Source organism: Rhodnius prolixus, unplaced genomic scaffold (genome assembly GCF_049639745.1).
Source record: "Rhodnius prolixus isolate KJV_2025 unplaced genomic scaffold, Rpr scaffold_38, whole genome shotgun sequence".
Classification (NCBI taxonomy): Eukaryota; Metazoa; Arthropoda; class Insecta; order Hemiptera; family Reduviidae; genus Rhodnius; species Rhodnius prolixus.
In genome coordinates, this window is record NW_027411598.1 from 127,954 (window position 1) to 142,625 (window position 14,672).

Below are 14,672 nucleotides of genomic sequence, written 5' to 3' on the forward strand. Positions count from 1 at the left end.
AGCCGGTGTAATCCTTTTTCTTCACTTTCAGAAAAGAATGTACTTATATCATGATTAAACAAAGGCAAATATTTTCTTGAAATGATTATTCCCTGAAGATTGTGTACTGTTAGATAAAAATCATTTTAAAATAGCAGGAATTGAAAACAATTGAGTTAGTAAAAATAAAAAGGCTGGCTGCCTTTGTGAGGTTTGTTATAACTGAAGTTCCACTGCGATCAAATAATAATAAGGGAACCTCAGCCCTTTAAAATTTGAATGAGTAACCAGAAGTGCTCTTTAAAATAAAAAAATACCTTATAAAATTCATAAGTTTATAACATTGATTACGAAAACAGACAATGCATATATTAAAATTCTAAACAATCTTAATTATTACACATACACTACTCATACATTATAAAAATTTAAATAACAATTATTTTGATACTTTTCTCTAGAATTTATTTATTTTTTTAATTGCGCCGGTTCACGCTTTAAAAGGTCACAAAATTCCATAGTTCATTTGAAAGTTGTATTTCAAGCTTCTAATGTGTTTACTTATAACTGTGTTTTTTCATTCATCCACATGAATTCACCAATGAAAATATTCGATTTTTTTTAAAGTTAGTGTAGAGTTTACAAAATAAAGGACAACAGTCCTATTTTAGAAAATAAAGTTAGAGGACAGAGCAGTGAAATAAAGAGTTGTCCTCTTAAATAAAGGACGTAAGGTCACCAGGCGTTAGTTGTACTTGATAAATCGAAAATGATATTTGCTCAGTGTCAGGCAGCGAGAGTTCAGAGTAGCCTACTTTATCTCAGAAAGTTCTGCGTCCTACGAACATGTATCGTCTATCGTGTACCAACTATAATTTTAATAAAATGTATGTGCATGGTTTATGTCCAGTTTGAGGTTGTTGTCGTAGGATGTCGCTGACGACACTGTGATCTAGTGCCTACATTTCCACTTGAGAGCGTTCGTGTTCTCTGCCTTATGTATCAACTTGGATATTAATAAAAGGTTAAATGGCCAAACTTTATTTTGTAAATTGATCGCGGGAGTCTTTATTATTGTTTTGTGGTAGTGAATTAGCGTAATGATCACTATATGACACTTTGATTACCTTTTTAATATATGAATCATATTACAGTAAGTACCCCTCATTGTAAATTTCACTGTTTAGTTTTCCCCATTTTTCAAGCAGTAATTATCTTATTTTACAGTATGACTTATAGTATATATGTATAACTTAATTGAAATTAATGAGTAGATGTTTGTATCTGTTTTATTTTCCTATCAGTCAAAAATATGTTAAATGTTATAGGTTGTACAATGTTTAATAGTATGAAAAATCAGTTTCGTGAAAAAACAGGAAAGGATTTGCCAAAATTTACTCCTCAAAAAGGAGGTCTTTCACGACAATCTAGGCAAGGTTCTGAAAGTAGTGTTTGTAGCCTTGTACTTGATAATCCACAGCAGCAATCCCAGACGCAGTCTACCGTGGCAATAATTCCAGTTACGAGTCAAGATGTACAACCTATGAAATTAACCGATGGCAAGGTAAAACTAATGTTAAAGATAATTTAGAAGGCTGTTACTGAATGAACATACATGTACATTTGCCCCTGAAGGTGTTGCGGAAAGTTGGCAAGTGAAGTATGATATTCTTGGTTTTCTGCTGGAATCTTCTTGCGGGATCTAGCCTTCTTACCGACAGTCACACTTAGAATATTCACTATTTTAAAAGCTCCATATTCCTTAAAAAGCTAAAAAATCAAACAACTTTTGAACATTCTTATTTTTAGTTTATTTTTATTGAATGTTTATCTCAGAATTGTTTTTGTTCGGCAGACTTCCTTTTTTAATCGCTGTTACCATAAACTGCTATAATTTTTATCCATTTCTTAATTGAAAGATGCTCTATTTTCTCTCTTCTTTTCCATGAAGGATATGTAATAAACATTTATGATTGATTGATTTTTTTTCTTTAAATTAAGATATTTAGTGCTAATAAAAATATAAGGAAAAAAACCCAGAATTTAAACGGACCAATCTACTGATCATGTTACTGTCAGCGACTTCTACTTGAACTAGCAGAATTGAACACTTCTTTGCTGATATGAAAATCGTTTGTTTAATGAGTAAGTCTAAATACAAAGTAAACAAATTGTATTTGTTGTTTTAAGGTATTATCCAACAAAGAAGTTAACATACTAACAAAGAAAGAGGAAGAATGGCGCCACAGACTAGAAAAGAAAGAGGCTGAATTGAATAAAAAATGGGAGAAAAAAGAGTCCGATCTGTTAAAAGAACTGGCTCTTAGATCGGAAGAATGGAGAAAAAGAGAACAGGAATTGACGCAAGATTTATTAACTCAAACAAATGAAGTCAAAGCAGCATTAAAATTAGCTGAGGGTACATTTATAATTTTGTTTCATGAGTTGCGGTTGAGAGTAGTTTCAGATGGAAGAACGGGGAAATTTGTTATTATAATCCTACTTTGAAAATAATTTTTCTTTTTTTTTTTGCAAAGTAGGATGTTCCTTTCATTCCTATAAGAGTATTAATATGAAACCGGAATGATTTCTTATTATATTTTTCTTTACATAAACCTCTTTTAGTAGCATATACTAACTTAGAAAAAACTATGTTTGAATAGGTTTTGGGAAATTAAAAATTATCTTCATTAAATATTTAATATTTAAAGCGAAATGGTAGGTGTAAGATTATGAATTTGAGGAACTGTTTACCCAGCATAAACTCTATAAAGAAGTGGCTTGATAGGTATTACAGGAGTTATGACACCGATGATTGTAAAATTGTCAAAATTTGTAAAATGGCGCTTGAATTGGCTTTGCCAACCCTCATTCATTTAGAATTTTATTACATTTTTATGTAATATATATATTAAAACTGTCCGGTAGGACAGTTGTATAAGGGTTGACAGTCAAAAAGTGCATGAAAAAGTGTAACGTTGAAAAACACCCAACTTTGACAATATTTTTCTCTTTTTCTGTAATAGATACAATTCCCAAATTTTCTTTAAAATATAGGGCAAACCCTCCTTTATAACTTTAATTTTTTTGCAACTACCCAGATGTGATAGATTTTGAGAAAAAAGTTGTAAAAATAAGCAAAAACGGCTTTTCCAAAAATTGGTCTTGTTCTTCTTGTTGGTGTTGTTACCTTTTATGTAAACTGCGTAGCGCCTAAACGCGCGAACCGATTTTCACAAATGAAATGTCATTCGAATCAAAATTTTGTACAAATTTGCACTTTAAAAGTCTCGACGCTATGCCTCATAAGGAGGGGAGTTCGCCCCACCTAAGTAAGGCCCTTTCTAAAACTATTATTACCAATATTTCTATAACGCTTAGTCCGATTTTGATAAAATTTTTTAGAAGAAGTGGTTAAAGTTCCACTACGTGGCTGTGAAGTGCCATCATGCTCTTACACCTACTAAGAGAAAGTACTGCAATCGTTAAAATTATCAATGAACCGATTTACATCAATGAATTATCGTTCGATTCAAAATCTTTGCCACTTTGCTTTTAGGGAAAAGTACTGTATTCGCAGTTTATTTTTCTTACTCCTCTTAAAAGGAAGTACTGAATCGTAGTTTAATTTTGCTATTTACGCACAAATACCTTACTATTTTATTCAAAAGCTTTCTCAAAAAAATTGTTGTTGAGGATGGTTTGGGGATCGCATCTGTAGTCATTCTTTAAAAAGATCTCTCCAGTGGTAGTTACGGTTCCGACTTAACACCTTATCAGGTTATAATGATAAAATTGCTTATTCCAAATTTTAAAAAAATCTGTAAAGCAGATATGTAACTTTGCAAAAGAGTTTGTATTGGGCTTCGAGTTTGTCTTTAGACAAACTTGAGATTTTTTCGCTGATGACTAAGCCATATGACGACCTAGGTACACTTGGACATATCGGACTCTTAACTTTGCAAAATAGACAAAAAGGAAAATCTATCCAAAAGGTACAAAAATGTCCTTAACAAAAACTTACAGTTTAAAAAGTTAAGTACAAGGGTTGATTAAACGCCCAAAGGTTCACAAATCAGCAAGTACCCAACATTTCATTAATACTTGATAGATTTAAATAATTTTACTGCATTCATTTTCATTAATATTTTTTAGGATTTATTAGATGTTACAGTTTATTATGCTGGCCAGTTCATTCATAATAGTTATAATTGTGATGAAATGTATATTATATCTTCGTATAAATAGGTACTTTATTTTAACTCTATTCCAAAATTATTCTTCTGATTTCTCTTTAATTTGCCCTTTATTCTGAGTAGTCACATATACATACATGATAAAATAGAAAAAGACAATGTTAGAGTCGGCTACTGTATAAATTGAACACAGATTTAAAACAATATTTCAGTCTTGAATTCTTCTTACCGAAATATTCGTGAGCACAAATAATACACAGTTAATAACAAGTAGATTATTCAACAATAATTATACATTTCTCAGTTGTAATTTAATTTAGCCCCCCTAATGTTACATATAGTAAAATACTGGAATAATTAGCTGACCTAAAAATATGCATATCTTATTTATTTTATATTATATATATACAAGTTTTTGTGAAGAAAACATAGATTGAAAATGTAATTGAAGAAAACTATATTATTTACGATAAAGTCAGATTAATTATTACCTGTTATTATCAACGTTTGACTGATACATGAAGCAACAATTAGTTTAATCGAAGAATGAACTTAAGCCGACGATTTTTATTTGAAAATATAAATAAATAAACAAAATCATTGATGTACATACGTTGGTGTAAGCATTTTTTTAAAAAAATTTTTGAATTTTTTAGCTTCATAATTTTTTATATTTTTTGTAACGTTTTTCTTTTTAACCTGTTTGTTTCTTTTAGATAAATAGATATTACAGTGAATCTAAGTTAAATGGTGTGTTACTTGAACAAATATTTTGTAGATGAAAATAGCCAGCATAAATCTGTGACATCCAATAAATTCTAAAAAATATTAATGAAAATGAATGCAGTAAAATTATTTAAATGTGTGAAGTATTAATGAAATGTTGGGTACTTGCTGATTTGTATACCTTTTGGCGTTTAATCAACCCGTGTACTTAACTTTTTAAACTGTAAGTTTTTGTTAAGGTTATATATATATATATATTTATATATACTCATATATATATATATATATATTTTAACAGTTTATTAGTACAGCTAAAATAGTTCCATAAAATAAGAAGAACAAAACCCATAAATCTACGCTTGGTTTTCTATTGTACAAATAATTTAGAAAACGAAATGAAAAATTATAATTTTAAGAGGAAAATGCATTACAACTACAGGTTAATAATTGTCATATTTTAGAGTACAAAAGAAAAATTTGTCAATATCAAGAAGATAAAGATCAATTAGAAGGATTTCAGACTCAAGAAATGGCTAAAGTTAAACATTTGGTGAGTTAAGGTTTTTTTTTTTTTTGCTATATAAACGTATGTATTCAGGAATGCTTAAGGGTTAAATCTCCTCTTCAAATAAAACGTACAATATGCAATAAAAAAATGAAATTGTTGTAAAATCCAATTGTTGTCTGCTTCTAAACATAGTCTCTAATCTAAAAGCTTGATACAATGTAATTACATTAGATGACGTGGTGTCTGGTCATTTCCTATATTTTCAGGGATCTGTTGTGGCATTTTCTAGTTAGAACATAACTAGTTGTGGATTCGGCAGCCAATAAAGCTGCCTGGATGTCTGGTAATACAATAGAATTACTCTGCCCTTTGATTTGTTTGTTGGCTCAGGGATTTGGTGAGGGACTCTAGGATAAGGCTTCAAGGCTCGACTTTTTTCTTCTTCAAAGAGCCGAACTGACATGAATATTGAACGTGTGCATTGTTACTTCCTTCTGTCATGATAGATAGATAGATATTTTTGCTTATATAGGTACATTAAAAACATCACAAGACAATGTTCTTTAAGATTGTCTGTCAGGTTGTTATCAAAATTATAATAATAAGAAGCAAAAGTATACATGATTGAGCACTCTAATCATATAATTAATGTGCAGCTTTAATGTAAACAAATACAATGGGGATAATCCTGTCTCTAAATATGCGTCATTCGGCACATTTGGAGTCCATTCTTTTTACAAAATAACTTTGGAGCTTTTCTACTTCAAAGGCTTGGAATCCCCAAATCTGAGAGGCAATACACATTACCGATCTAGAAGTGGCATTAAAAAATTCTTATTTATTATTTAAACTAATTTTGTCATTACAAAAAATTTCAGACCATGAGCTATTAATGCTGAATTTAGAGAGTGCAAGTTTTTCCTTTAAATGAACATTTACTGCAACACTTGGAGTTAATTTCATTCCTAAATTCTTTTATTTGCGTAAAACCTCTATTTCTTCTTCCTGACAAACCTACACATCTATTCATTATTGACCCCTGTGGTTACTTATTTTGTATTGACCTGTCAAGAGCTTATGGAATAGTATCGTGTTAAACTTAGGTTCATGGTTAAAAGTGAACATTTTTGCCTGCATCTGGTCTAAGGTTTTCACCTCCCATTATCACGTCTACTTGGCATTTAGCTTTTTTGATGGCGCTGCTGCAAATTTTGCAGTTTGCTCGTTACCATCCAGATAACCGTCTTATTATCCTTATGTCCTGAAGCCTGGGCACTCAGCAATGTCATTAGGATGTCGAGAAAATCCTTTACTTTAAAATCCTTTTAAATTAATTTCATAGCCAATAAAGCTGCCTGTTTGCGTGAACTCTGTATTGATTTTTCGGCTTATATTTTCAAGAGCATGAATCTTTTGCATGTAGCTAGCTCTGTTTGGAAGATTGTTTGGCTAGTTTTCCTAGCCTTAACTTCACTTCGTATTGTCGCTGTACACCCTACCATTTCTTTAATTTGGAGTTTTCTTAAAGACAAGTTTAAAGTAATTAATTATTGACAGTTAATTATTTTATTTGATAGCTTAAGGAGATCTTGTGGTTTTTTTTATTTATTTAAAAAAAAAAGTATATTCCCAAAAACAATTCAATTAATAAATTTATATAGTGCTGTAACCTAAATAAATAAATAAATAAAAAAATTTGGTGTTGCAGTGAACTTATTTACTGCTTATCTACTTACGCACCTAAGATTATATTCAAACGTAAAACTTAACTATATTTATAAATCTGTTCTTATTTTAAACTATGATTCTAGTTACTAGCGAAAGAGAAAGAAAATAATGAAATGGCTGCAACTTTAAAAGAGAATTCTGCGCTTATAGAAACATTAAAAGCTGAAGTGGGTCGGTTAAGACCATTTGAAGAAAAGATAAGCAATTTTGAGGTATTTTCACGCTACTATTTCTTTTATTATTACATTGAGCTTAAAGAATTTTTTTGTGTGTCTAGCTTGTAAAAATTAATATTTGTTTTATTACTGATAATTAAGGAACGGATTTTTATGTATTTAAAAATGCCAAATATTTAATTAAAATATGCATTTATTTTCGTAAATTATGTGGAAAATATGTGATTTTCTTAAAATATTTTCTGGAATATTTAAGTAAAATGGACATTTTTTTTTATAAAAATGGAATTTTTTTTGGGGGGGGGGAAGTTATAATTATTTATACAAGAAAAGAACATTTTTACAATTTATAATAATTTATTAGGAACAAAATAATTTGTTTTTATAAGTTAAAATGATTTAAACAACAAAGAACATTTTTACTATTTATAAAAAGATGTGTTAAATTTTCAATTTTGAAAACTTCACTCTTCGAAATTGTTTGCAACCACATGAAATTTCAAATGTTGGAACGTAAAGTGACGACGATCTGGTCGTAAGATGACTTGTAACGACTAAAAGATCGTTCAACATCTACAGATGTTATAGGTGCCTTGCTGAAAGAAGTTATCTCGTTGGTTGTAAAGGGTACATGATGTTCTGAGGTGACTTCTGTTCCACTGATAATATCAGAAATCTGGCAGATGGTCTCCCACCCTTTGTTCTTGCTCAGTACTTCTACCAGTTTTGATCTGATCAGATCTCCCTTACTCCCAGGTATTCCTTCCACCTTTTCGATGGCTTTTTTAACGTTGGACACGTTTTCTGTCAGTCGAACATTTTGGGACTCAAGTTGGGTAATGGCTTGTGCAATAAATACGCAATTGTCAGAAATGAATGCAAGGTCGTTCCTTAAATTAGGTTTCTCGAATAAAGACTTGGCTGTATTTATCGCTACTGCTTCGTCTTCGAGATGTGACAAGATGTTCTCACAAGCTGTGCAGTACAAAATGTCTCCATCACTTCGAAAAAGTTCTGCTGGAAACTCGCGAAGATATTTAGCAACCAGTTGTTTGTTTGAGGCCGATGTTCGTGGAATTTCACCCAAAAAAAGAATACACTAAGTGACCGAACGAAATGAATTGGACACTTCAACGAACGAGCTGAAAGAACAGACAACGTCAGACAACTTCAAAGAACTAACAAGTGCCCGTCACTGTTTAGCAGCATTCTGTGTAAATTACAATAACCATTGTACCCACTGTGATTCACAGCCCTACAGTCTGTGGTTCACAGTTCCTGTCAACCACCTCCCAATTATGAAAATATGCCCAAAATGAAAAATATGAAAAAATATGTACATATTTTGATTAAATATGTAGAAATATTTATTTATTTTAATCAAATATGTATAAATATGCGATAACATCCAAATATGTGGAAATATGTGAAATAAAAGTAGACTCAAACGGCTTAAAAAGTGTAAGTATGAATACTTCTAGTTGAAAAACGTCTGTAAATTGCCTAGAAAAAAATATGTAAATACATACGAATCCGTTCCCTACTGATAATTAATCCGAATTAATGGAAAACAATATTTCAGTTAAAACATATTTTCTAAACCAAACACATATTCGCGGAATATGCCCTTAGACAATAAGCTGCTCTCGTGAGCCAGATGATTATATACTCGTACGGTATGAGATTAAGGTTATTAAGCGTGTTCAGTTTAAAATTTATGCTTTATGTACCTTTTTAGTTTTTTCAAAAAACCTGTGTTGTCTCTGGCCAAAATAATGGAGAAATTTTAGAAAATAGAGACAAGCATAACAATTGTCATATTTTTGAGTTTTATACCAGAACACTGGGTTTGAGGACGGCCAGAAAACGAAAGAAATATGTTTAGGCATTGATTTAGGAGAGTAAGGACAAAATATCTATGATAAAAAAAATCGCAGCAAGCTCAAAACTGGTACAATTTTCGTACTATCGTCGCTTAAAAGCATTTTGGGCAATCGATCCATGTGTAAACTAGAAGAGGGGAATTGACCTTTCAAAAGTTTTCCCATTTTTATCTGCCTTCTTATCCAAAAATTAAGATCCAGAAACCTTCTTATTTTAGAAAATTGGCAATTAGAGTGACTAAATGTCAACACATAATCCTAATACTTCGATACATCATTCTTTCTTCTGGTCCCTTACCAGCAGTTTTAAGTAGCTCCTTACATTGGCAAAATACTTATCTGGCATGAAGATACACAATTAAGAGAACGGAACTTAAATACACTTCTGTCAACTTAAAAAATACACAACATATTAAATCAGTTAAGATGTTAGATCTGTCTTTACGACTTAGTACATCATAAGTGTGTTTAATTTCCCTAAAAGCATAATTCTTTCTTCCAAATTTAACTTCCCCAATTCAATTTCAAAAATTTCTTTTAAAGTCGCCTTGCACCTTAAAGACAGAATACATTAGGCGAGCTTATTGCGAATTTTCCTTTATGAGGCATTTTGTTTTCGCAAACACCCAAACGCGCGCTCTTTCAGCGCTTTAGCTAAGCTTTAATGTTTTCTGTTGTTCAAATCTGAAACTGGTTAGAATAAAAGAAAATGTGCATGATGTGTTGAAATTATTAATATTTTATTTTCAAAGATTCAATAATTTGTGTAGAGAAATAAGACTACCATTTTTTTATTATTTGGATTCAGTTATTACGTATCCCAGGTTTCAGCTATTTCTGGTAAAAACCAATTTTGAAGTTGACGATGTCGCAATTTTTCTTTTTACCAGTAGTAAGAAAAAATTTTCAATTTTTCAGTAAGCATCAATAAGATTTCTTTTTTTTAATCTTCTCTGGCAATTGTTGAAGAATTCATTTAATACTTCCTTCAATTTTGGCGTGATAATTTAAAAAAAGAAATAATTCAAATTGATGGAGTCAACTAAGGATCCTTAACATTTGCTTAGCTTCAAAGACAGGCTTCTGTGTTTTTTTGTTTAATATTTTTTTTTTTTGCTTACATTTAGCTGTTATTTATGTCATTTAGACACATTGTACTTGCATGTTATATTTATTTTTATTTTTTACTTGTTTGCTATAAACTGTGAGTATGATTATATTGCTACTCCACGCAAGTTTACACTGCAGTTTTAGCAGAACACTGGTTTGAACACATTGTTGCATTTAAAGGAATTCCTAATATTTGTATTATTGAAGTGTCATTATAGATTAATGACATTTTTGATCTCTGAATGTCTTTTCGATTTATTTTTTAGTTTAATTATGTCTTTAAAAATAATATATATTTTGTGGTTAGCTTATGCTTCTTTTCATTGTGTTGCTTAAATGCTTTTGTTTAAAGCTATTTGTATGGATTGCTACAATGCGCTTAAGAAATTAAATATCTAAACTTTTAGGTACTAAATATTTATCTATTTCAAAAACAATAGTTAATTTTTTAAAAATTCATTTTATGGCATTATTAACTTCTGAGGTTTTAAGCCAAAATCATTTTATGTACGATTTGTTAATTGAGATTATTATTTTTTGGGTATTTATATTTTGTTTATCACTATTTTTTTGTTTGTTTTTTAATCGATGTTGACAAATCAAACTCGTTAAAATGTTTCTTGGAGTTCAAAAATTGAAAGTTCCGCTGATCCATACACAATTGACCTTAAAGTCTTTAAATTCAATTGCGGCAGCCTTACTTTAAGAGGGTTCATCTTTAAGAAATTACTCGCCCTTCCCACGACTAATCTCAATAGGTGTTAGTTCAAATTCTCTTGAGTTATTTCAGAAAATGAATTTAATATAGATATATAAATTTTTAAAGTTCTTGGGTTCCTTCATAATCGTCTCCCTAAGATCTTGGAAATAGAAGAATATATTGCAGTCAATATATGTATATACAATACATAAAATCAACTCTTAGTATAGACAACACTGACCATCGCCAGAAAGTGAGCTGTAAGAAGCGCGTAAGAAGAGAAAAATTTAATTGCCAGCAGCTTAATTCGAACCCGTGATCTCGCTTTGGAATCCAGTATTTGCTGACCACTCAGCTAGTTTCTTCCATAATATATTGGTTTTAATATTGGATTTGTAAAGCGCATGGGAACCTAAGTATATTATATGCCTTGCATAAAATGTCATATTCTGAGAACAACTACCTTTATAGTTGGATAAAATGAAATCATTGACTTGTGAGAGGCTCCTGAGCCTCATTCATCCAGAAACTGATAATAGACTTAGTCATTTGGATTATTAAGCTAAAATGCACGCCTTTTTGGCTAACCTGACTGCAGATTTGTTCACTGTTCTTATAAAGTACTTGAATTGAATCAAATTTGGTACACAACAACATAAAAATTTATAATAATAGCATGCGCTAATGACTACAGTTGTCGTTGCGTCAAAAAATGAATAAACCTAAATAAATCATAATAAATCAATAAGTTTCGAAGAACTCAAAAAGGAAAATAAGTTTAAACAAATAAGAATAAGTGAAACAGAGTTAAAGCAACAATCAGGTCGGTTAGTTTTTAGGAATTTTAAGGAATATTAAAACACGAGGACATTAAATTATTTGCAAGGTAGCAATTACGGTCACATTAATTGTCTAAAGTGTAGATTCCTTTTAATAATTAATACTTGAATATTTTTCGTGTTGGGAATTATAGAACATCCAAAGCATCTAAGGGCCCAGAGTACCACTGTGTTTCAGTGCGTGTAGTGTATGTTGGCGAGCCTAGTGTAGCCTGTGGAGTCGCTAAACCCAAATATTTGCACATACTTCGCTTTGAAAACAAAACTGTCCTCACCTGGTGCATCTATCTCAATTGTTTATTAAGGTCCTCATATTTAATTAATTAAAAACGTTTGTAAGTGACAAGAACTAAGAAATATTAGAGCTGGCTTCCATATCCATAAATTGTGGCTCTAACGATATTTCATTAGGATGACCTGGAGATACTGCGACACACATCGGAGAAAGAACGTTGGTTTTTGAGTTCTAAATTAGCACAGAGCGAAGAACAAGTGAGACATTTGACTGACCGCGTGGCCGTCCTTACAAGGCGGAGTGAATCTGACGCAGGATTAGCGTCTTCTTTACCCCCTGATGACAGAGTGCAAGGTACTTTTTACCTTATGGATCTTATATAATTGGTTCGAGATGATATTAAAAGTAATATTTGTAAATATCCTAGCATAATAATGTTTCTAGCACTTTTGGGAGAAAGAGCACTCCTGGAGAGAAGACTAGAGGAAGCGCATGTACATTTAACAGATATTAAAGCCTCTTGGAGCGCTCAGATTGCATCATTGGAAACGCAGGTCAGATTACAAAAATCTGTTACTATATACATACATATATATATATATATATATATATATATATATATATATATATATATATATATATATTTATATATGTTATATATATATATATAAATCCTTTGACATGATTCTTTTTGCAGGAAAGTAATTTAATAAATCGTTGGCAAATAATGCTTTAAAGAGGTAAAAGATTCTAATTTGAATGCGTTGCGTTTAAGTTTGAAGTTTTTTCTCTAATAGTTTGTTTGTTAGTACTAACTTAATATTTTACAAAATGGAATTTATTAAAGCTCAAGAAGAAATATTTGATGAGGGACATTTAAAGAACCCAATCGTTTGTATTTCTCGGTCGGCATTAATTAAAAACGGAATTTAACCAAACGGAAAAACTTGTAAATGAATAAACTTACAACTAGGTTATCAGAGAAAAAAAGAGGATACATAATTTAATAAAATTGATAAATAAGACAGTACTTTGGCATCTCTTTCTTATGTGCTGTCATTACCATTTTTTCTATCTTTTATTCCTCCATGAACAGACAAGACAGAAGACACACCAACCCTGAAATGTAAAAGTATTACTTTCTAAACTAGCCCTGAAGATGACCTAGTCCCTAGGTCGAAAGCTCGGCAAAATAAATTTTACTGACTGAAATGGGATTTATTTTTTCATCCTATTGAAACTATAAACCAGTCACAAAAAAACAATGAACAACAATCTATAATAACTTTTACTTGAACTATTTCTTTTCTACAAAAATCCGTTTGACAGATCTCGGAGTGGAATTCGCTGAGCATATCTGTATAATGTCTAGTTTTACATAGGATGCGTTCCACTAAGCGCTCACAACAATCAAAATCTACCTTCAGCCTTCCACTTGACGACCGCGGTCGTTGTGGTCGTGGCGAAAACGTCACTAATGAGGTCATTATTTTAGCTCACGCGAAGCTCACAACGCCCCACCTTAAGAGCTGGGCCGAAGTGGGCGTTCAGAAATTTGGCGCAATTTTTAAAAGCAAAGATGGCGACCGAAAAAATTATATCAGCTAAGTGAAAGTATAAATCTCATGTAAATAATTGAATGTATTTCTCGAAAATCTAAAAAAAATAATAAAATGAAAAATTACTTATCCCTTTACATACTAAATCACTGAATAACGACCAATTACACTTTGATAGTTAATAATACGTGGCCTAAGGTTTTGCTTTTCATCATTGCGATTTTGTCTAAAATTGCATTCCACTTTTCATCGGAACTATGTAGATGAAGAACTTTCTAAAGCATTATTACGTTGCATTAATAAATATCCTACTGTTGCCACAAAAGACATTTTAATTTTATTTAAACGTAAATTTTATAAATACTCCACTAAAATGTAATATAAAAATGAATTATATATATATTTTTAAAATAAGTCAACTTTACCAATAATTAATAAAGTTTATTATAACAGCTTGTGGATGGGGTTAAAATTAAAAAACAACCTCTTCAAGCTTCTAACTTATTTTCGAGGTCGCCATTTGTAATGTTTACATGAACGGTTAAAACCCCCCATAGTCCATTCCATTTGGGTTTTCGATTGTAACACTCGCAAGCAAGTGGAACGGGCAAAACCGCGGTCGTGAGCGCTTAGTGGAACGCACCCATAATGTACATATGTTTAATGCTGTGAAAAATTAAATATTCAAATATTTGGAGTTATATTAAAGCATATTAAAATTTAAGCATCGAAGAACCTTGATAATAGTAGTGAGTCTAAGCCTTATGAGGTTTGGATTAAATACAGTAAATCCAGTGACTATATATTATATTTAGTTTTCATATTTTCCTAACAGCTGTTTAAAATTGTCTAAAAAAATGTACTTGTATGAGACTATTTATTTATACTTTATCTTCAGATAAATAATACTTACAATCAAGAAAGAGGCGTAATTGTGAATATACAAAATATATTATTTGTAGTCGATTTAAAACAATAGTAACATATAGGGAAGGGATTAGCTATGCGGTTAGCGTATTGGATTCTAACATGG

The 14,672-nt window shown here is 30.9% G+C and overlaps 1 protein-coding gene across 5 annotated transcripts in view; it reads left to right on the forward strand.

Annotated features, from left to right (window-relative positions):
• Positions 1 to 615: 615 nt before the first annotated feature.
• The window catches only part of LOC141452087 (golgin subfamily A member 1-like), a 29,229-nt gene continuing 15,172 nt past the window's right edge, over positions 616 to 14,672 (forward strand). For 2 of the 5 annotated variants that reach the window (XR_012457216.1, XM_074123918.1), the window contains exons 1-7: positions 616 to 1,132; positions 1,308 to 1,543; positions 2,170 to 2,398; positions 5,363 to 5,451; positions 7,221 to 7,349; positions 12,257 to 12,434; positions 12,525 to 12,634. Coding sequence is in view for 3 of the 5 variants with exons in the window: in XM_074123918.1 (XP_073980019.1) it covers positions 1,316 to 1,543; positions 2,170 to 2,398; positions 5,363 to 5,451; positions 7,221 to 7,349; positions 12,257 to 12,434; positions 12,525 to 12,634 (963 nt within the window). In the remaining 2 variants the exon portion in view is untranslated. The remainder of the gene's footprint in view (positions 1,133 to 1,307; positions 1,544 to 2,169; positions 2,399 to 5,362; positions 5,452 to 7,220; positions 7,350 to 12,256; positions 12,435 to 12,524; positions 12,635 to 14,672) is intronic. The other 3 variants (XR_012457217.1, XM_074123919.1, XM_074123920.1) reach the window with 3 other exon arrangements.